The sequence below is a fragment of the Camelus ferus genome, chromosome 12 (assembly GCF_009834535.1).
Source record: "Camelus ferus isolate YT-003-E chromosome 12, BCGSAC_Cfer_1.0, whole genome shotgun sequence".
In the NCBI taxonomy this organism is placed as follows: domain Eukaryota; kingdom Metazoa; phylum Chordata; class Mammalia; order Artiodactyla; family Camelidae; genus Camelus; species Camelus ferus.
The window spans coordinates 17,595,324-17,618,460 of NC_045707.1; the positions used below are offsets into that span (position 1 = coordinate 17,595,324).

The 23,137-nt window shown below is 53.0% G+C and overlaps 1 protein-coding gene across 1 annotated transcript; it reads right to left on the minus strand.

Annotated features, from left to right (window-relative positions):
• Window positions 1-13,985: 13,985 nt before the first annotated feature.
• Window positions 13,986-21,257, minus strand: KRT8 (keratin 8). The gene is made up of 9 exons (XM_006182460.3): window positions 20,916-21,257; window positions 18,135-18,343; window positions 17,373-17,433; window positions 16,861-16,956; window positions 16,081-16,245; window positions 15,659-15,784; window positions 14,854-15,074; window positions 14,655-14,713; window positions 13,986-14,365 (listed from the first exon to the last, which is right to left on the minus strand). Exons 1-9 carry the CDS (start codon window positions 21,255-21,257, stop codon window positions 14,205-14,207), a joined length of 1,440 nt encoding a protein of 479 aa, XP_006182522.1. The 3' UTR covers window positions 13,986-14,204.
• Between the last annotated feature and the right edge of the window lie 1,880 nt (window positions 21,258-23,137).

Below are 23,137 nucleotides of genomic sequence, written 5' to 3' on the forward strand. Positions count from 1 at the left end.
GAGGCCAGCCCAGTCCCTGAGCCTGAGAAGCAAGGCAGGTTGTCTCCTTTGAGGAGGGGACAATCTGGGAAGAGCTCGGAGGGCAGCAAGGAGACAATCCCCCAACCCCGTCACTGTCACTCCTGCCCCTAACCAGCAGGTGGGAGTCCCGGAGAGAGGGGCTCTCTTCCCTGGGAGCCCCGTGCTCCGTCCCCTGCAGCCTCCCACCCCAGGCAGGGACCACGGGCTCTCTCTGGCCGGGCGCCAGGTCGGCGGGCAAGGGGGCCCTGGGAACTGAGGAGCCCGCGGCCCGCGGCGGGGGCGGGGGCGGGGCCAGAGCGCTAGGCCGGGTGGCGGCCGCTGATTGGCTGGGCCCTCGCGCTCCCACGGCCGCCGGGGGCCCAGGGCGGCTCCGGCTGGGCCGCTGGGTGACTCACCCTCCGCCCCACCCCTGGAGCTGGAGCGGCGCCCGGCCGCTCCCGCCCAGCACCCGCGGGCTGAGCCGGGACAGCCTGACTCAGCAGGAGGGACTGGGCCTGCCGGCCGCCCTCTTCGCGTCCTCCCCAGGGGCGAGGGGGTGGGGCACGTGTGTCCATCCTCCTGGGAGAATCGGGAATGGGAACCTGGTGCCTGTTCTTCTGGGGGATCTGAGTGTCTGTCCTTGGGTGGTCGGGACTTCTGTCCCTCTGAAATTGGAGGCTGTGTGCCTGTCCTTCGGACGGTGTCTCTTTTTTCCTCTCCTGGATCTTTGTGAGTCCCCCACAGATGGACTGTAGTCTTTCGGAGTCTGCATGTTGGCTTTTTTGGGGTGTCACTCCACGACCACCATTTCGAGATCATCTCGTACCCCACCCCCACCCCCTCCACACACACCCTGGACATCATCTCTGTGCCTCTGTCTGAGAGGGTGAAAGGCCTGGGCCTCTCTTAGTGCAAGGTCGGAACGGACCTGTCAGGGGCTACATCTGGAGAATTCTCCAGCTCAGGCTTTGCCCACGTCCACACTGCAGAGCCCCCGAAGGTCAGAGACCAGATGCTACCCTGAGATCCGGCTCCAGGTGCCCCCTCCAACTCCTATGGCCCGTTTCTGCAAAATCTCACAGTGATCTTGAAGTGTTCTCGAAGTGATCTTGATGTGTTCTCAGAGTGATTCCTTAAACAGTAAAGGACCCATATTTGTCCAGAGACTACTACGTGCCAAGCCCTATGCCAGGGGTGTTATGTTCACCTATGGATCCTTATAGCAACTCCAAAAATAAACAGGAGAAACTGAGGCAGAGACTGTGTCCAAGGTCATGCAGGTGTAGTGTATGAGAGTCTAAATTTGAACCCAGTTCAGCCTGGCTCTAAACATGTGCCACTGGCTGTGGCTGCCCCCTGAGCCCCTAGCTGATGTGGCCTCTCCCTGGCTCCATTATACTAACGCACACTGTGGGGAACCTGCCAGCTCCACAGGAGGCCCAGTTCTCAACCTCTCAGCCCAGGGTTTCTGGTCCCCAGGGAGGATCCCTGAGGGTGGTGAGAAGAGGTGGGGTTGGGAGCAGAAAGAAGCTGAGTGTCAGCACATGCGGGCTTTGGAGGAGGCAGCAGGGTGTATGCACCAGGGCCCCAGCAGGGAGAAGGCTGGGGAGGCGCAACCTTAGCCCGACACACACACATGCACGGGGATCGTGGGACCCCTACACATGAAGGCACGTACCCAGTGGCTTGTAGGTACAGACACACACACAGCAGTGTGTCACACTTAGCCGTGCCCATTTCACATGCTGCACACATGGTCTTTAGGATTGCCACAAACACAAACTCACTGTAAGGAATCAATGGAATAGTTACACACAGAGTTGCAGTGGTTTGTGGGTCATGTCTCACACACACACACACACACACACACACACACACACTATGAAAACCATCAGAAGGGACGTGATGGAGGAGTGGGAAGAGCATGTGAATTTGCTGCAGGAACAGAGTGGTCCCAGGGCCTGGCCAAGCCCCAAACCAGGAAGCCCAGACCCATCTCCCTCTGCTCTCTGGGCCCAAGACCTGAATTCACATACACACATACAGACCTGCACACACACACACGCACCTTGCAGAAGGCCTGCCCTGGCTCACATAGGTGTCTGTCACAAACATGACAGAAACCATGTAGGGTTCCCATAAGGGTGCACACACGGCCGGCACGCAGGCACGCAGGCACTCAGCCCTCTCATACACACATCCAGGCAAGACTCTCACGCAAACATCCCTGGGTACCAGTCACGCACACCCGGGACTACCCGAGGCCCCATGGATACGTGCATCCGACAAGAGAGAAATACAAGCGCATAAGCAGATCAATTGCACAGGTCATAACAGGCGTAATCGTGCACAGACACACGTCCCCTGTCACAAAAGGGATACCCCGACCTGCCCCTCAACCTTCCATCTTGGTAAAACAAGGCCCAGGCTTGCCCCCTCAACTCCATCCCCTCCCTCGCCCCAGACAGACCGTGCCCGGCCTGCCCTGGCCTGCTTGGGCGGTGCCCCGCCCGCTCCCAGCGCCAGCTGCCAGCTCAGCACAGGGCAGAGTGCCCCAGACTGATGGCTGCCGCTCTGGCTTGTCACCGGCCCCACCCCCTCCTCCCAGTCCTGCCTGCCACCTCAGCATCTGGGCCCCAGCCTGGGCTCTACCCAGCCCATTTCTGCAGGCGGTGGGCAGGGTGAATGGTCCGCAGAGCTGGGAGCCAGGAGGAGGGGGCCCACTGGCAAGACCCTAGGGGGAAGGGACAGCTCATCCGCAGCTTCCCCCCACCACCCCCCTGTTTCCTTCTCCTTCTCCAGAGTGACCTGCCCGCACCAGTACAGGGAACCTCCTGATGGCAGCGAGCAAAGACACTCAGAGCAAAACTCTCCCCACACGCTCCCTCACCCGCAGACATCTGTGCGCGCACAAACGGGCTCCCAAGCACGGACACACCAGCACTTCTCACAGTCCCACGACACACAACCCTGCGCGCACAACCACGCAGTGATCCACTCCCAGCCTGTCACATTCAGCGTCCCAGCACCACCAGACACACAAAACCCCTGCCACACACACAGCGTTGTGTGCAATCTCCGTAAGATATGCAGTCGGAAGCAGGGTTCCTGTGCATGTCCGGTCACACAGCCCTGCACAGCGTCACTAGGCATTTCTGACTGTCCCCGATACACTCGTGCCAGCTCCGCTCTGGGAGCGCTGGTTTTAGGGGGCGTATCTTTGCACGTCCCCCGCCTTGTGTTTGCAGTTCTAAGACATTGGGGTGGGCTTCATTTTAGCCCTGTTCTGTCCCTCTTCTGGAGCTACGACAAGCCTGGCTGGGGGCGATGTCACCCCGGCAGCCATGCTCTCCCACAGTCTGGCCCCTTGGGCGTGGGGAGAAATACACAAATTGGCCGTCAGCTGATTTGAGCCCAGGACTGCGGGATGCTGCTGCTCCTGAGGTGGATGAGGGGGTGGGTGGACAGGCCCTGGGCCAGCCAAGGAGGGGTCTGTGCCCGGGCCGGGCAGACCGGGTGCTGGGGGTGGCGGGCAGGGAAAACGGAGGCGTCGGGGAGGGGGCCTGGGTTTGAAAAGCAGCAAATCTCATAGAGCAGCCCAGACCCTGGAGGGGAGACAGGCTGAGGTCTGAAGCCCCCAGACGCCCTCTTCCCACACCCCCCCCCTTGGCCTCCCTCTCCCAGCTTCAGAGTCAAGCCACAGGCCTTTATTTTTTCTTCAATTGAAGTATAGTTGATTTACAATGTAGTATTAATTTCTCTTTTTTTTAATTTTTATTCATTTTTAAATGGAGGGACTGGGGATTGAACCTAGGACCTTATGCACGCCAAGCACACACTCTACCACTAAGCTGTCCCCTCCCCCATGTTGTATTAACTTCTGATGTACAGCAAGCTCAGTGACCCATTTGTACATGTGTAGATATTCCTTTTCATGTTCTTTTTCATTATAGGACGTTACAAGGTATTGAATATAGTTCCCTGTGCTGTACAGTAGGACCTTGCTGTTTACAGCAACAGGCTTTTTAAAAGCTCCCACTGTGGGCTGTGTGGGGGTTGGGGGGCTCCCCCTGCTCCTTCTTGATCTGCATGCTGGTAGCATGATGTGTTCAGTTTGTGAAAACTCATCAAGCTGCATACTTTTGACATGAGTACTTCTCTGTATGTGTTATCTGTACTTCAATGAATGTATTTTTTAAAACATAGATCCCCCACTGCGTACAGAGCTGTCTTTCCAGCTTGATGTAAACAGTCTGTCTGTTCCTGTCTGTGCCTGTCTGTGCCTGCGCACATACAATCTCCCACGTGAATTAGTTCTTGTCTCTGATGCCTGCAGTCTCTGTATGTGCGCTACCGCACACACGCACACACATGCACACACACACGTGCGCACGCACACGTGCACAAGGCTGGCTCCCCGCCTGTCTTCTCTCTGTGATAGTGAGGCTGCAACTGGAGGGGAGGGAGTGGGGATGTGTTCAGGCCTTCCTTTCAGTTAAACAACATATACTTATGATCACCTGCTCTGTGCCAGACACAGAGATACAGGATGCACTCCAGGCAGACTCGGGGACCCTCACCAAGCTTGCCGTCTGCTGGGGGTACTATAACGCAGAGAAAAGAGCCATAGCGTACAGGGGAGCCAGGGACCCAGCCTCAGAAGGGCCAGGAAGACTTACAGATGGGCCAGATGGGAGATGTGCATTGCTGGCAGGGGAGAGCACACACACAGACAGGGACATATGAAGGTGTGTGGCTTCCTCCAGATACCTGCAAGGAGCTGAGCTGTGGGGTTGGAGGGGGCGTAGGGGGAGTGGGTTGGGGCTGCAGAGGTGATCTTCAGCCAGGGCAGGCAGGGCCTTGAGTGCCAAGCTCAGGGGCTTGGGTGACTCCAAGGAAGGGATTTGGGCTGGGGTGTGACACAATCAGAACCAACCCAAAGGAGCCCCAAGGAGGAAGGAGCACTGACTGGGAGCAAAGATCCTGGCTCTGCCTGGACACACAGTGACTTCCCTCTCTGAGCCTCCACAACAGGGCACCAGGCCTCTGTGCTGCTGAACTAGGTGCCAGCTGAGTTCTGATGGGGCAGGGTGTCCCCTCCTCCAGAGCCAGGAATCCCACCCACCCCCAACACCTGCTGTGCTGCTCTTCCAGGATCCTGCCGATCCCACCCCACCCCACCCCAGCTCCACCTGCCAGCTGCCCTCGACAGCACAGCCCTCCCATCCTGACCTCAGCCAGCCCTGCTGTTGCAGCCTGGAGCCTGCCACCTGCTGGAAAGGTGGGAGCCAGCAACTGGCACCTGGCAGTGTGCTAGGGGAGCCCCTGCCTGCCTCTTGCCTGGAACTCCGTGCAGAGGAGCAGAAGACACACACCTTCAGGAACAGGGCTGCCCCGCTCCAGTCCCGGTGCCCTCAGCCCCAACTCCCCCACCACTGCAGCCACACCACAGCCACCGCAACCATGGCCCCTGGGTTGCCAGGTGTGTAGGGCATAGGTGGATGGGGACTAACATCCACTCCCAGCTCCACCGACCTAGCCATTCCCTGGCCCAGGGCTGCATCCCCCAGGAGGATGGGAGCTCCCTCCGATTTGCAGGAAAGCACCCTGTGGACTTCTGGTGGCCTGCAACCCGCCTCAGGTACCCCGGGAACAGGGAGGATGCTCTAAGGAGCCTGCAGAGCTGCTTCTCCCTGCTCCCCTGCTGCCCTCCAGTGGACACTTCATGTACCTCGTTTGCTCAACTCCAACCTCCTTCCTTCTGAGCGTAGCTTAGTCTGAATGCCCATCCTTCAGAGGTCCAGCTGCAGGGAAAAATGAAAATCTAGGGTTCTCTGTGTCCTTTGAGCCCCCATCACTAATACCAATGGTGCATTGAGGTGGGATCTGGTGGTGATTTTACAGCGCCTTTCATCTATTTCCTCTCAGTCCCTTCTGTGGTGGTGCAGGGTGGTGCTGTGGGAACCAAGTTAAGCTTTGTCTCTCTGACCTCAGTCTCCCTACTTTGAACCAGAGCCCAAGGATATGTATTCTGTGGCTTGTGTGGTCTTGGCCAGGCCAGTGTTTTTTCCTAAATATCTGAATTAACTGCCAACATTTTTAAATCAGGTGATCTCCGGTAGAAATCCAGATTTCCCATTTCTTTTGCAAAGATGAAAATTCTGGACATTGCTGCATGTCTACAGCTGGCAGGGGCTGAGTAAAGAGGCCGCCCCAGCCTGGGTCCAATATCTGGGGAGCCAGGACAGGGAGTAAAGGGAAGCCCACAATCCCCTTCTCTTCTCACCCAGCTGCATTTGGAATATCACCCCACATTTGAAGAGCCCTCATGCACTGGCCTGTGGACACCCCAACAGCTCTTCCCTGGGCCATCTGTACCAGCCCAATAGAAATATAATGTGAGCTACAAATGCCAGCCACTAATGGAATGTTAAGTTTTCCAGCAACCACATTCATAAAGTAAAAAGAAGTAGGTGGAGGAGGGAGGGTATAGCTCAGTGGTAGAGTGCATGCTTAGCATCTACAATGTCCTGGGTTCAATCCCCAATACTTCCATTTAAAAGTAATTAATTAATTAATTAATTAATTAATTAATTAATTAAAAATAATAATAAATTAATTACTAATCTATTACCTCCCCTCAAAAAAACAAGCAAAACTCAAACAAACAAAAATAAATAGGTGGAATTCATTTTAATAGTACATATATTTGATCCAATAAATCCAAAATGTTATTTCAACATTTAATCAATATTTCAAATTATTAATATTTTATATTCATTTTTTTCTCATACTGCCTTCAAGATGTGTCTTTTAACCTTATACCCAATTCAGCCTAGCCACATGTCAAGTCCTCCATGGCCACATGTGGCTGGGGGCTGCCTGATGGAATGGAGAAGCTCTACACACCCCCCAAGCCCAAACCAGCCACCCCTCCACCACAGTCAGAACCAGAGGCTTGCAGGAGGTGGAGCCCAGGGAAGATCCCAGCAGTTCCTGGAAGTGAGCCCAGGGCCATCTGGACAGGAGGACACAGCTCTGTCTGGGAGGGCACCTCCTTGGCCCCTTGGGCTCCTCACCAGGGGTCAAAAGGCACAGCCAGAAGGTAACAGAGCAGGACCTGCTAAAACAAGAGTCCCAGGGCAGGGGTGCCTCTGGCCCGAGGATTATCAGTAATTCTATTTGGTCATAATCCTCACCATTCCCTTTTACTGTCCCAACAATGAAACCGAGTGTCACATGCCTTTTTTATAATTGACACATCTTATTGTAGTGTAAAAGAAAATTAAAGCACCCCGGGCCTATCTTAGATCTACAGTGAAAAAATAAAAGGCCAGCAGGCTTCAAAAACAGGACAGGGAAAGCACAATTCTCTGTGCGCAGGAAGAATATTCCAGCATTTTTCATGTGCAAACAGCATATATCTATCCAGCTTCTTATCCCAAACCCACCTTTTTTTTTTACCTTAGCGGCCTGGCCCTTGTGGTCATTTGAATTTGGACCTCCTAAATCAAAAACAAAATCTACGTCCTCTGTTCCAATAAGCCCGCAAAATAGACCAGTAGCTGGAAGGTAAGGGAGTGTCTGGGGAAATATCCAGAAACCAGGAGCAGGCTACAGTGAAGGCGTTTGGCTGCACCCCCAAAATCGCCCTCCAGATGGCGCCTGAAGCCTGAGTAAAGTGACCCAGGGGCAGCAGCGCGCCGTCGAACTACCTCTGTTTCCTCCAACCCAAACCCACCGCGCGCCCACCGATATGGTACGCTCCTTTAATTCTGCAACTTTCCTTGAGGTTAAAAGGGTCTGGGCAGGTAAAATAATCCGGGAATAAAACATCTTCAGTCACGTATCCCAATCAGGAGAGGCCAGATTCGTCTCCCTAAAGCACTGCCTCCATCGATTCACTTCCTTGCACCCCACCAAAAAAAAATCTCCAGTGACACCAGAAATCAAGTACGAAATTCTGATATCTTGTACAGATTTCTGAAATCAAGTACAAATTTCTCAGCTCTTCATTCCGGGCCTTCATGTTTCACCATGATGTCCAGAAGCTAAAATAGCAGGGCTAGAAGATCTAGGGCTAGCAACCCTAGAGTCCAGCCCTCTTTGTTCAAGAAGAGGGAACAGAGAGGGGAGGGCTTTCCCAAACATCCCAGAGCAAGTCAAGGGCGGGATGCAGGCGTGGGTTGGAAGCCAGTTTGCTTATCCCAGTCCGTGCTCTCTGTGCTTGGCCTCCAGTCTCCTCTGGCAACTACACCCCTGAGACAGGCTGAATTAGCTCAGCTGAGAGTAACAGAAAAACCCAAAATAACAGTGGCTCAATCCAGACAGAAGCTTATTTCTGTCTCAATTTTCCAGTCATGTGGAAATAATCTGTCCAAGGCTAGTATGGCATTTCACGGTGCTGTGGACCCAGGTCCCAAATCTTTGCTCTGAGGAGGATGGCTTCCACTCCCCAGGTCACCTCATGGTCCAGTATAGCTGCTGAACTGCAGCCATTACATATGCATTCTTGCCAGCGGGAAAGTGGGCTGATAGCAGCTCACGCTCTCTCCCTTTAAGGACGCTTCTCAGAAGTTGCATCCTCCACCTTCTATCCCTTGGTCACATGGCCACAATTACTCCAAAGAAGGCAGAAAAATGTAGTATTTTTTTCTGGGTAGCCAGGTGCCCAACTCAAAAGTGGAGTGCTAACTACTGAGGGAAAGAAGGGGAACAGGGATCGGAGGACCACCAGAAGTCAACGCACTAAATCACCGCTGAGTCCACAGTGTACCGCAGCTCCTTACTCTGCCATGTATCAAGTGTCTAGACCTTCTTCCAGTGTCTGGCTCACCCCAGATGACCAATGAATGCTTGCATGCCCGAACACACCAAGTTGGCTTTTCTGAGATGTATGTTGTTTTTCCAGGTAAGCCGGAAGTAGTTGAAAGTCAAGGACTCTGTCTTAGGCATCTTGTATTCACATCTGCCATCCTCCTCCCCACCGTCTGGACACCGGGCACCGGCTGCTGGGCATATTTAGGCCAAGCCCAGCCCTAACTCTGCTCTTTCCACTCCTTTCCTGTCCCTTACAGAGGGGTGCCTAGGGTGACGTGGGCTAAGTCCTTTTGGCAGGGAGACGCTTTGAAAGAACAATACATCTGCTGTTCCTAGACTGAGCAAACCATTCTCTTCCCCAAAAGGAAGGCGTTTAAAAGGATTAAAATGGCAGAAAATAAATTTAAAAACAGCTGACCGTCAATTTGGAAATGGTTGATTCATTCTTTTATTGAATAAATTATTTCTTGATCACCTTCCATGTGCCTGATGCTCTGCTAGGTACTGAAGAGTCAGTTGAGAGGCAGGCAGACGTGAAGTAGTCCCTGACCCCAAGGAGCTTAGTCCATCGGGTAAGGCTGGTGCTGGTAAAATACCACCACAGATGGACAAATGACTACAACCTGCAAGGAGAAAATACAGGATGCTTTGAAAACTTATTCTAGAAATACCGTACCTGGCCTGTGGAGTCCAGAAGCTTTCCTGCAGAAGCTGCATTAGAGCTGCACTCTGCAGAATGATTAGAAAGCTCCTAAGCTTGCCGAGAGAAGGCATCGTGTTCTAAGCAGAGAACAGCATGTGCCGAGGCCCTGCGAGGAAGGAAGGTGATGTGAGTGCCACAGAGCCATACCCTGAGGCCGAGGGAGCGCAGGAGAGGTAGTCAGGGAGGCCTGGGGCAGGCAAGTCTGAGCCTGGCCAGGCTCTGGGCCAAGGCAAGGCTTGGGGCTTCATCCTGGGCCTCATTAGGAAATTTAAGTAGGAGAGTCACTGAATGTGATTTGCATTTTTAAAAGCTCTCTTTGGCAAGGGGCCCAAAGGAATCTTCTGTGATGCAGGAAGTGTACTATATTCCAGGGGTGAACATAAATAGAAATCTGTCCAGCCCTTCTTGCATTTTATTGCATTTATATTATACCTCAGCAAGAAAAGAACAAAGAGGTCTATAAAAAGGAACGAAATTGTGCCGTTTGCAGCAACATGGATGGACTTGGAGGGCACTATGCTAAGTGAAATAAGTCAGACAAATAGTGTATGATATCACTTATATGTGGAATCTAAAAATATACAACAAACTAGGAGTAGAACAAAAAAGAAGCAGATTCACAGATATAGAGAACAAACTAGTGATCACCAATGGAGGGGGCAATCTGGGGTGGGAGAGTGGGAGGCACAAACTACTGTGTGTAAGAGAGGCTACAGGGATGTATTGTACAGCACATGGAGTAGAGCCAATATTTTGTAATAACTGTAAATGGAGTGTAACTTTTTTAAATTGTATAAAAAATGCAAAAAAATTTAAAATTTAAAAAAAAGAAAGAAGCAAAAAAAAAAAAAAAAAAGCAAAGGGGCCTGTGACTGGCCAAGGCCAGCTCCCAGCCCCATTATGGCCCCAGAGAAGAGGTGTTGTGACCAGCAGGCCCACCAGGACCGCGGGGTTGGAGCTGGAAGAACAGTTCCTGAAAGAAGGGGGACGTGGGGGGAGGGGGTGTGTTCTGTTACCGGAAGCGGAAGGGACGCTGGACCAACAAAGCCACTCCCACCAGTGAGATCTGTGAAGAGGCGGCACAATGGCTGGCCCAGGGCCGCACCTACTCAGCCCGGCTGGTCCCGGTACCACCCCCCCGCCCCTCCTCACTGGGTCCTGCTCCAGCAGCCTCCTCCCTGCCCAACCCCTGACACTCTCATCTGTCTGGCCCTCATCCTGAGCCCACTTTAGAACCTCCTCTGCTAAGTTGATCGCTGACTATCTTAGCCCAGATCACCTCGGGTGGGCGGGCAGAGCAAACCTTGGAGTGACAACGTGTGAACAGTAGTCACAAATGCTTGGAAGACTCTTCCTCTCATTCCTGGAGGGAAGGAAGTGAGGGATAAGGCCTGGGTTCAATCCCCAGTACCTCCTCTAATAATAATAATAATTAATAATAATAATAATAATAATAATAATAATAATAATAATAATAATAATAATAATAATAAACCTAATTACCTCCCCCTGGAAAAATATTTTAATAAATAAATATTTTTTAAAAAAAGAAAAAGAAAACAAGCCATTTTGTTAATGTCTGTCACTAATTTAAATGTACATATACTTGGACTCAGTAATTCCAGGAATTATTCAGATATCTTCACCATGTTTGAGATGACATGTCTCCATGGTTATTAACTGCAGCATTGTTGTCATAGCAGAAGATTGAGAAAACCCACCAGCTGAGGACTGGTTAAATAAATTGTGATGGATAACTGCATAAGTGGAATATTACACTGCTATGAAAAAGAGTGAGCCAACAGGTCATATGTTGACATAGAAGGAATAGGTGTTGAGTGAATGTCAAAGCAAGACGTATAATACCATATAGAGTATAATGCTTTTTTTTAATTGAAGTATAGTCAGTTTACAATGTATCAGTTTCTGGGGTAGAGCATAATGTTTCAGTCATACATATACATACATATATTCCTTTCCATATTCTTTTTCATTATAGATTACTACAAGATATTGAATATAGTTCTCTGTGCTACACAGTAAAAACTTGTTTATTCATTTTGTATATATAGTAGTTAGTACTGCAAATCTCAAACTCCCAGTTTATCCCTTCCCACCTTCTTTCCCCCAAGCCCCCACTGTAACCGTTAGTTTTCTATGTCTACAAGTCTTTCTGTTTTGCAAATAAATTCATTGTGTCTTTTTATTTTTTTTTTTTTTTTGGATTCCACATATAAGTGGCATCATATGGTATTTTTCTTTCTCTTTCTGGCTTACTTCACTTAGTATGGCTGTCTCCGGGTCCATCCATGTTGCTGCAAGTGGCATTATTTTATTATTTTTTATGGCTGAGTAGTATTCCATTATATATATCACAATGTCTTTATCCATTCATCTGTCAATGGGCATTTAGGTTGTTTCCACATCTTGACTATTGTAAATAGTGCTGCTATATAAATATTGGAGTGCATGTATCTTTTCAAATTAGAGTTCCTTCCAGCCATATAACCACGAGTGGGATTGCTGGATCATATGATGTCTATTTTTAGTTTTTTAAGGGATCTCCACACTGTTTTCCATAGTGGCTACACCAAACTACATTCTCACCAACAGTGTAGGAGGGTTCCTTTTTCTCCACACTCTCCAGCATTTACTGTTTGTGGACTTCGTAATGATGGCCATTCTGACCTCACTGTAGTTTTGATTTGCATTTCTCTGTAACTCTGTATAAGCTAAGTCTACCTGTACACGAGTATGTACCAAAGGAATTCTGTATATAGAAACTGTACCTGGAATGAATTACAAGAAACAGGTAACATTAGTCACCCCCTGGGAAAGAAACCAGGTGACTGGTGAGGAAGGAGGCCCTTTTGTACTTTAGAATTACATACAAGGGAACACTTACTATTCAAAAACAGAAACAAGGTTAGAATCTCTGCGCTACATGTGATGTACGGACATATGACAAAAATCCAGTATTGTCAGAAAAGCACTGGCCAAAATGGCAGGACCCCACTTCTATCCCTTATGGTGAAACTCTACCCCAAATCTGCAAGCCTAAGGAGTGGATTTTAACATCTGCCTCGCAGGATCATCAGGAGGGTTGGAATGTGACGAAGCACAAGCTCTACCATCAAACCAGTATTAAAGAAACGTTCACGTTCCTCCCTCCTCGGTGTCCTCATCTACATGAGAATTGACGACCAGCTCCTTTACGTGTTTAAATACCAAAAGGTAAATGGGATGGTGTCACCTGAACATTGAATGTCCTCAATCACAAAGGAGATACACAGTAACCTGCAAGGGAGGAGAGAGGAAGGGAAAGGGAACTCTCCTTGGGGCTTTCCTGCCTTTCCTAGAGCCAACAGCCAGGGCGTGGAAGCTCCAGAACGTTGTTGGGGCCCTTGGCTGCCCTCCGTGTGCCCACTGCCCGGAGGCAGGGCCCGATAAGACAGGTGACTGGCTTCCAGATCGGGTGGGGCGGAGTTGAAAATATTGACTTGGGGCCTCAGTGGGCAAGAGGTCTCTCTCACTGGGTGCTGCGCCTGCTCTGAATTTGAACACCACCCTCCTGGCTCAGGTCACACACACGGAACAGAGGGCAGAAGGTTGGGATTATTCTATGCAGATCGTGGTAAAAATGAATTTCAAACTGAGAGGGGCTGCAGCAAAAGTTAAAGTCACTGCGCTAAATAACAGTGCGGTTAAGTTTTACCATCAAAGAGTGAGGCCCTTTATTGTGACAGAGTCCAGAACCCTGGCCCTGGTCCGGGGATTGGATTGGATGGAGCGGGTGGAGGAGGAAGAAGGCCTGGGCTCAGTCTGGAAGCAGCTCCATTGAGGTGGGCAGCTAGGGAGGTAGTGACATGGGCCCCAGAGCCCTGGGACACCCCCCAGCAGGACCAGAACCTGAGCTTCCTACCAGGACCAGGCTGTCCCTACTACTGAACCCTCTATAGATGTTTATTCTCCCTGGGTGTTTGGGAAAGTCTGACAAGGCCCCACCTCAGATGTGCTAAGGGCTTGTCCACACTCAGTCCAGCACTAAGGGGCCAGCGTGACTGCCTGGAACTCCATGGGTGGTGGCAGTGGAGCCAAGAGCCAGGGATGCTCTGCTCCACCCAGCTCTGCTCCTGCCCTAAACCCTGCAGACTGTTTCAGCAAGTAGGCAAGACCCCTCCTGTGAGGTCTGCGGGGAAAGAAATTAACTCCCTCCGGATATGCCATCTAAAACCTGCTCTGCCTCCCTCATGGGATCTGTTACACAGATAGAATGAAATGGCGTATTTGAGATCAGCTGGCTTCCAGCAAACAAGTCTCTCTGGGAACAGCCTGGAGGAGGCCAGACTCTTCCTCGGTGCCCCGCCACTTCCCAGCCCCGCCCCCAGCTTCTGATTCCCAGGGAGAGGAATCCTGACCACCTCTCTCCCACCCCATGGACAGACAAGGGCTGCACACAGCATGTGGGTTGGCAGAGCCAGCTGGGGCTTTATTCTGAAAAAGACACTTGATTTGGATTTATTCTGAAAAAGACATTTGAATTGGCCTTTAACTGGGGTCATGGGCAGGAGAGGGGAGCCCGAGAAGTCAACCCTCACCAAGGATGGGTTGAGGACCTGGGCTGAGCCTCAGGTCTCCCGTGCCAATGCCCCCCCTGCATGGCTCCTTCTGCAGGAGACTTTCACTTGGACAGGACATCAGATGACTCAGACACCAGCTTCCCATCGCGGGTCTCAATCTTCTTCACAACCACAGCCTTGGAGGAACTGGTGCGGCTGAAGGAGCCGGGCCCGACGGAGCCCAGGGAGCTCAGGCCGTAGGGGGCCCCATAGGTCAGCCCACCTGGTCAGGGACAGAGGCAGCCATGTGAGCGCAGGAGCCTATGGACAACTCAGGCACCATGCCCCCTTCCCCCTGCCACTCCCTACATGGTCCCCAGGGATGGGGAACTGTCCTGCTTCACTCCTCCAAGGAAGACCAGGAGCAGGGTGGGACAGAGCTTTGCTATTAGCTATGAGATTTTGGACAGGACTTTAACTGGGCCCCAGCTTCCTCAGCTGTACCAGAGGGAACTGTGTAGGAGCTGCTATGTAAAAAGCCCTGCCCTGCACCCCAGGACCAGGACACTCACCTGAGTAGCCACTGGTGGTCTTGGTATGGATACTCATGTTCTGCATCCCAGATTCCAGCCTGTACCCAGAAGACACATGGGGTATCAGGACCAATGCCTGGCCCCGTCCCAGGACAACAGAACCCAAGTCCTGCCTCTCCGCATCCCAGGTCCCAGGGGATGGGGCACCAGGGCCAGTCAAAGGACCCTCCACACCCACCGGCTCTCCTCGCCCTCCAGCAGCTTGCGGTAGGTGGCGATCTCCACATCCAGGGCCAGCTTGACGTTCATCAGCTCCTGGTACTCGCGCAGCTGACGCGCCATGTCCTGCTTGGCGGTTCTCAGAGCAGCCTCCAGCTCAGCCACCTTGGCCTGAGCATCCTTGACAGCCATCTCCCCACGCTGCTCAGCATCGGCAATGGCGGCCTCCAGGGAAGCCCTCTGTCGGGGGACGGGGGCAGGTAAGCAGGTGGAGTAGAGGCTGGTGGCCTCCCCCTGCACCCACCCTCCCTTTCCCCTCTTTTAGGGTCCCCCTTCCTTAATCTGGACTAATCAACTCCACCAGGCTCAATCAAAGAAAATGCTACAGGGGAGTGAGACTCAGGAAGCAGAATGGGGAAACATGAGCAGCGTCCAGGCACCTTCTCCGGCTCACACTTCTCACCTGGGACCCTGTAAGGTATTATCCCCACCCCCAACTGGACTAGATGTCAGCTTTCTAGACTTCCTTAAAGCACCAGAGCCCAATCTTACCCTGATATAAGACAGATATAATAAAGCAGGCTTGGGGGAGCCATCTTGGACCCCCAATCTATCTGCCCAACCTCCTTTGACCCCTGTTCATGGCCCCAGGGACATTCTCAGCCTCCCAGGGGCAGCAATCTGGACTGTAGCTGCCCCTCCGGCTCCCGACTCTGGTCTGGGATTCCTTCCCCAAACCCCAGTCTCCTCATCCTTTCTGCATTCTCTTCTCTCACCCCCGGACGTGGCCCAACACCCACTACCACACCCAGCCCAGCCCCTACCTGGCCTTTGAGGCCCTCAATCTCAGCCTGGAGTCGGCTGATGTTCCGGTTCATCTCAGAAATCTCCGTCTTTGTGCGACGGAGGTCATCCCCATGCTTCCCAGCCAGTGTCTGCAGCTCCTCGTACTGCAGGGGTAAAACAAGGAGTGAGGTTGAGAGGGGCCTGCCTGATCCATCCGAGGGGGAGTGCCCTCTCAGCCAAGCCACCAGAACTCAGGTCATCTCGCCCCCCTCCCCTCTGCACACACCACGGAAGGCCTTCCTCCAGACCTCCGGGCACGGGGACATCCCTGTCCCCCAGAACTACTCGGCAGCCCAGCTCACAGCAGGCAGAGTAGAGTCTGAAATCCTGTTTCCTCCGCAAGAACTAGGGCACAGAACTGGCCAGAAAAGGAGCGCCAGCCTAGAGACCCTGATCTCACCTTGATCTGGTACATGGTCTCGGCCTCGGCCCGGCTGCGGTTGGCGATGTCCTCGTACTGGGCCTTGACCTCGGCGATGATGCCGTCCAGGTCCAGGGAGCGGCTGTTGTCCATGGACAGGACCACAGACGTGTCCGAAATCTGCGACTGCATCTCACGGATCTCCTGTGGTGGGGAGGGAAGGTGGTGAGGCCCCAGCCCTGCACATGAGGAGCCCCCTTTTGCAGAAAGGCTTTCCGTACAGGACAAGACGGGGGCCCACAACAGAGGAGAAGCAGTGGGGAGTGAGGGCCAGGAAGAAGGTAAAGTTCCCGAAGGAGGAAGATGGGTCAAAGACCTGAAACCTGGAGAGAAGTAAAGATGAATTGAGGCCAGAATAAGAGGAAACCCGGCTTGGGGTGAGTAACCAGAGGGGCAGAGCCCTTCCACCAGTCTCAGCTACCAGTATGGCACCCTATGGCACCCACAGAGGGCTCCCACACAGCCCAAAACCTCGGAACGAAGGCCTCGAGGACAGAGAAGGCCAGAACCGGCCTGTGTCACCACTCCAGTGACCGTGGACAGGCCATTTCAGTTCTTTGAGCCCATTTTCTTCTCTCTGAAATGGGGTAAAAAACCCTCCCTCCTCACGCAGGGGCCAGAACACATAGAACAACCACGCTGGGTTAATATTGGCGACTCTAATTATTCAGTGGTGGCCCTCATCTGTGGGTGCACTGGGGGCTGGGAGGAGCCTCTGACGGGACAGGGGAACCTCGGTCACCAGCACCAAGAACGTACCTCTTCATACAGCTGCCTGTAGAAGTTGATTTCATCAGTCAGCCCTTCCAGGCGGGACTCCAGCTCCACCTTGTTCATGTAAGCTTCATCCACATCCTGCGGGGCAGTGGGGACAGGAGCCCGAGTGAGTGCCCACACCTGACCCCAACCCAGGGACACCCGATGGCCTGGACTTAGAACCTCCTAACTAATTGCCCACCTCACTTTGTGGCCTGGTCCAGTCCAGTCTCTGCCCCATCACACACACATCCCCAGCCTAGATACCTTTTCCCCTCTTCCTCCTCCAGGAAGCCTTCTGGAGCCAGACACCCAAATCTACTCCATTTCCTTAACCATGTCCCAACAGCAATGTCCAGAGTTCTGTCCAAATGCACCCAACTACTTCTCTGTCCTTGTCTACCTTTCTATGCCAGATACTTAGGAGGTACCCAAATGTTGTCCCATTACTTAGTATTTCAGGACAGAACCCAGAAAGCCTCCAGTGTCTGGTGGGGGTAGAGGTACCTCCTCACCTTCTTGATGATGACAAATTCATTCTCCATGTCTGTACGCTTTTGGATCTCGTCCTCATACCTGGGGAGGGAGAGACTTAGAATCAGAGGATGAAGGCAAAGGTGAGCTTACCGTGAGTCTTTGGAGGGGAGCAAGAATATCTAGAAAATTCGGTTAATGGAAATGCAAGAAGATATGAGATGGCTGGTCTGCTGCCCCAGCCAGCTACTCTCTCCCCATCCTTACCCCCATACTATCATCAGCCAGTGGGGAGGCCTGGAGCAGGAACTCTCTCTCCAAAGCCATGAATACACATTGCTCTAGGCATAATAGTCATATTAGAGGGTTAGCAAGAGGGACTGACATGAGACCTCAAAACAGAAATTTCTGGAATGAGCTGGAAATCAGGGGTAAGGAAGAAATAGGGGCCAGGGCTGTTAGTATACAACAGAGGCCTGTTGGCTACCTCTCACTCCCATCTTAGGTTTACTACGTAAACATTAATAGATAATTTGTTGTCCAAATTTGGACAGTTCTGAGATTGAAGGGGGAGGGGAGGTGCTACTAACAGTTACACTGGGACAATGGGTGTAAACCTAGACTGTCCTGAGAAAGCCTTGTCCTGCGGTCACCTTAGTTATATAGGACTGCACTGCCCAACAAGCAGAGGGCCCTTGGGGCTTCGGACTCTGGTCCCAAGGGGTGGGTGTGGGGCAGGGCAGGATGCCTCCAGGTGGGGAGATGGCAGTGGGGAGGAGGCGGTGGGGAGAAGGGAGGCTCACTTGTTCTTGAAGTCCTCCACCAGCCCCTGCATGTTGCCAAGCTCCACCTCCAGCTTCAGTTTCTCCTGGCCCAGAGTGTCCAGCTGCCGCCGAAGGTTATTGATGTAACTCTCGAACATGTTGTCTATGTTGCTCCGGGCTGTCTTCTGCTGCTGCAGGAGGTTCCATTTGGTCTCCAGAATCTTGTTCTGCTGCTCCAGGTGCCGCACCTGCATGAGGAAGTGGGTAGCACAAAGGTCCACATCAGGCCAGGGCTCAGGGTCTGGGGTGAAGCCAGTGCTGTCTTTTCCCCTCATCCACTCCCCAAGCACTGGGGGCTCCAGAACCCAGGGGCCTGGTTAGCCGTTCTGGAAGGATCACCTATGATCTGAGAGAGACAGCATGGTAAGTAGGGTCCATGTCCCTACTAGCCATGTCCCTCTAGTGCTGGGCTTGGGGGGAGACAAGGGGTATACATGGTTGGAAAGGGATAGCTAAGAGTTATGTGGAAGCAAATGGGTCTTACTGACTTAGATTGTATATTACAGGTCAATAAAAATAGCCAGGTTTTGATTAATACTTGATATATAATTGAAAAAGAAAATGTAGATTGTTCATATCCAATAGTATTATCATCATCACTATTATCTGGAGTGGCTTTGAGGGACTCGTAGCTTAAAGGGAAACTTTAGCCCTACAGCCTGGAGAGCCTTGGCCAGAAGACCTAGGATTTAGCCAAACACTTCTACTGACCTGCGCTGCATAACTTTGAGTTGCTTCCCTTCTCCAAGCCCGAGACTCCTCAACCCTGCAATGGCCTGGAGGAACTCAGGCAGGCCTTATCAGGAGGCCCATCTCTGGGCAGAAGTCACTTTTCGCCCAGAAGAGGTAAGAGAGAGGTACATCTGTCTGCAGACTCCCTCTTCCCCACCTTTGAGATTCTCAACATCCCACCCCCACCCCAAATCCACAACCCTCTCCTCTTGCCCCAAACACAAAGGTCCTAAGGTTCCTTGGGTTCGAGGAATCCAGATTTTAGGATGAAATGAAGGCATGTTGGAAGGGAAGTTTTTAAACAAAAGACTACACCAGTTCCAAGAAGAGTAATACATTTTTCTTTATCAACCCAAAGTTGCAGATTCTTTTATTTCCCCCTTCCCCCTTAATGGAGGCACTGAGGATTGAACCCGGGACCTCATGCATGCCAACCATGCTCTATACCCACTACTTCCCCATGAAATTTCTTTTAAATTGAAAGGACTCAGAAGGAAAGTGTGTTTTAAGGGTCTGGTCTAGATCCAGTAAATCCCTCTGTAAGTTGGTTTCTTCTCCAGCTCATTCTGCCTCAAGATTACTTTTTTAAAAATATTAAGTGGTTGTAACATTTAGCCTGATTAGACTGCTTAATGTGGGCCAAGCACTGCTAAGCTCTTTACATGCATTATATGCTTGAATAGGGGAGACCTCTTGGATTTAGGGATTAGCATGCCCATTTTATAGATGAGGAAATCAGATTTAGCAGGTAGTCCAAAGAAAAGGCAGAGCACTGGGAACCAGGACATCAGACACAGCCTGTGCTGAGCTACTCACTGGGAGGACCCCAGAGCTAGGAAAACGCAGTCAAGAAGTCAAGTCAAGGGTGTTTAAAGCCAAGGAACCAGCAAGCCCTCTCCAAAGAACAGAGGGCGGGTTTCCTGGTGGACTCCAATTCCCGAGGGCACTAATCTGCCCCAGAATTTCCCTACTTCCGCTCCCGCAACACCTCCCAGGAGCCAGTCAGCAGGCAGGGACCTGATCCTCCAGCGCTGGGGGCCCCCCGGGGCCCCTAAGGCAGCAAAACCCCAAAGCTGCAAAACCCGGCCTGGCTCCTTCCCTGGTAAAGTGCAGCCAAGCCTTTGGGGCAGGGCCAGGGTAGGGAAGGGGGACCAGGGCCGAGAGGGGAGAGGGGCGTTGGCCGATGGATGCCTTATCTGAAGTCATAAACTCTGGGGTTTAACAGGACACCAAACTCCGGGTGGGGTGTCCCACGCCCGCAGACTTTGAATCCTGGATAGGCTTTCCTGAAGCCAGCACTGGCGTCCCCGACCCCACCCTACCCCACCCCACCCCCCTCACCCCACCCCGACACACATCCCCTCCAACCCCAGATGCGAAGAGCTCCCCAGGTAGAAGAGCGGGTGGCCAAGACGGCAGGCCTCAGCCCCTCACCCCACAGCTCGGCCCCGCCCACCCCGCCGGCTCCCGGGGCCCCCCCTCCACCCCGCCCAAGTTATGACTCATCGCGATGCCCCCCACACTCTGGCCCTGGGACGCCAAAGGCCTGGATCGGTATTTGCCTGTTTGGATCAAGACACCCATTACCTTCTCCCACAATCCTATCAAACCCTAACTTTAAAAAAAAACTTTCTGAAGCCCAGGAGCACCATTGGGAAGCGCTTGGGGCAGGGCTAAGGGTGAAGGGTGACCCTGAAGCAGGAACTCCCCTCCCACCCGACAACCTAAACAGCTGGGACTCTTCCAGGCAGAAAGCTTTACAGATGTCAGAACTCAGGTTGGAGTGAGATGGGCAAGGGAGGGAGGGAGCGCCAAGATTTAGAGTCAGAAACCCCCCAGACGGCCCCCCTCATCCCTACCCCAGTGCAAGGGGAGAGTTGGAAAGGAGAGTGTCGCCAGAGCAGGTGGGGCCCAGCAGCAGGCCCAGTGGAGGCTGGAGATGAGCCCACGAGGGTGGGGTGACCAAGAGGAAGGGCTGGGATCCTGGTCCCGCCCGGGCACAGCCAGCCACGCAGGGGGAGACCTCACCTTGTCGATGAAGGAGGCAAACTTATTGTTGAGGGTCTTGATCTGCTCCTTCTCCTGGGTGCGCACGGCCTGGATGGTGGGGTCCACCTCCAGCTTAAGGGGGCTCAGCAGGCTCTGGTTCACCGTGACAGGTGTGATGCCCCCCATACCTGGGGCCACACCATAACCTCCAGCCAGGCTGGTGCCCAGGCCGCCCCGGAAGCTGCTGCTGCTGCTGCCCACCCGGGAGAAGGCCGAGGAGCTGATGCGAGAGCCCGGCCCGCTGGTGTAGGAGCGGCTGCTGAAGGACCGCGGGGCAGAGCTGGACACCTTGTAGGTCTTCTGGGTCACCCGGATGGACATGGTGGAGACTGGAAAGGAGGCGAGGAGGCCGAAGCAGGCAGAGATTCGGAGTCGAGAAGAGGCTTCTCGGTGAGGGACAGCTCCTCGAATGGCCTTTTATAAAAGAGAGCCCAGCCCAGGAGGAGGGGATTGGCCTTGTATCTGAGTGGCTAGGCCCTGAGGGGGCAGGGCCTAACCTGACACCTGCCACCTACAGGCCGGTCTCAGGTGGGGGCAGCAGAGAGCTGCTCCCACCCAGGAGCCCAGGCCAGCACTACCACCCCCAACCCCCAACCCCTGAGCCCAGGAAAGGGCAATTCAGTGAATGTGAAAGTAGGAAGACTACCAGCCTTGCACAAGCTCCCTGTAACAAAGAGACATGCCCCAGGTCCCCCCAGCCATTGCACCCGGACTCCTGGGTCCTGTCTCCTTCCCTCCGGTGGGAAACGAATGCACGGACTGGGAAGCTTAGCAAGAAAGGGGTCCCTGGCGTTTGGGTCTCCTCTGAGCAGCTGATACCCCAGAGACACAACCCCTCGTTCTTTGTGTTCTTCTTTCCACTTTATTACGAGGATCTGCCCAGGGTGGAGGACAGGACACCTGGGTTCCAAGTCCTTGAACCTGAGGTCAACCATTTGCCTGATCTCTCCTCAGTTATTGCTGTACAGTGTCAAGAGGGGCTGCATGAATATTTGCGGAATGAATGAATGAATGAATGAATGAGAGCCCGCACGTGCACACGTGCGCGCGCGCGCGCACACACACACACCGGCACGCACGCACGCACTGGCTGCCTTCCCCTCTGGGGCTGTAGGTGCAGGTTAAAGTGAGATCCAACACAGCACTTTTCCTGGACGCAACCCAGTGTCTTCCTCTCCTCCCAAGATCACAGGATTCCCCGGGCCAGGCTGAACACTGTGGGCCTTGCTGAAAGGCACAAAGGATGATAAATAAGGGCTAAAGAGGTAGGGAGGGGTTAGGAGAGCTCAGGAGAGAGGGCAGCCGCGTGGGGTCTTCATCTCATCACTCTCATTGCTGCTTGGGGAGTCTTTCCCAGAGCTCCCAGTATGTGAATCACAGGAAGGAAGGCAGGACTGTGGGGTGAGAGGGGGAATGTATGGGGGGACACTGATGTGAGTCAACCTGCAGCCACCTTGGCCCTCCTTCTGTTTCTCTTCCCAGGCCCCCAGCTGGCCCACAGAGATGGAGGAAGAGTCCCTGCACCTGTCTCCCTGAATCCATTATGAGAATGAGTCAGGAGAGCAGGTTGGGACACTGCTTGCACCTGCAGAAGACTGGAGAATGGGGCGCTGAGTAAGGCACCCCAGGCCTGGGTGGGGCCAGCTGGGGCAGGCTGTGGGTGGAAAGCAGGAGGTTTGGGTCCCCGAGGCAGAGATTCCAGCTGCAATTACCTAATGGCTAGGGCTGGATTCTCTGATAGATCCCGCAGGGCATGAAATGGGGATTAGGTGGCTCTTAACTGGAGAGACCAACAGGTCCCCTGAGGGAGAGGGAGGGGCGGCCCCCGGCCCCCAGCCCCCATCCCCCAGCCCACGGAAGGCAGAAGTGCACCTTCCTCCCCAGCCTTTTCCAGCACAGACACCCAGGGTTCCAGAGGACAAGAAGAGACACCCCTACAAAGGGACAATGAGACCCAGAAGCCCCCATAAATCCAAAGACAGACACACAGATAAGCTCCCTTCAGATCACACACATACACACACACAAAAGGACACACTTTGAAGTCCCTTCCAGAAAGACAAGCCCAGAGACTCTCAGAGGGGACATGATGACCACATCCCTTCCTCCCCTCCCCTCTTTTCTCCTCCCCACCGTCCCCAGGCTCTGGCCTCCTGCCACGCTGAACCAGGCAGAGGGAAATCCAGCTAGTACCTGTTTGC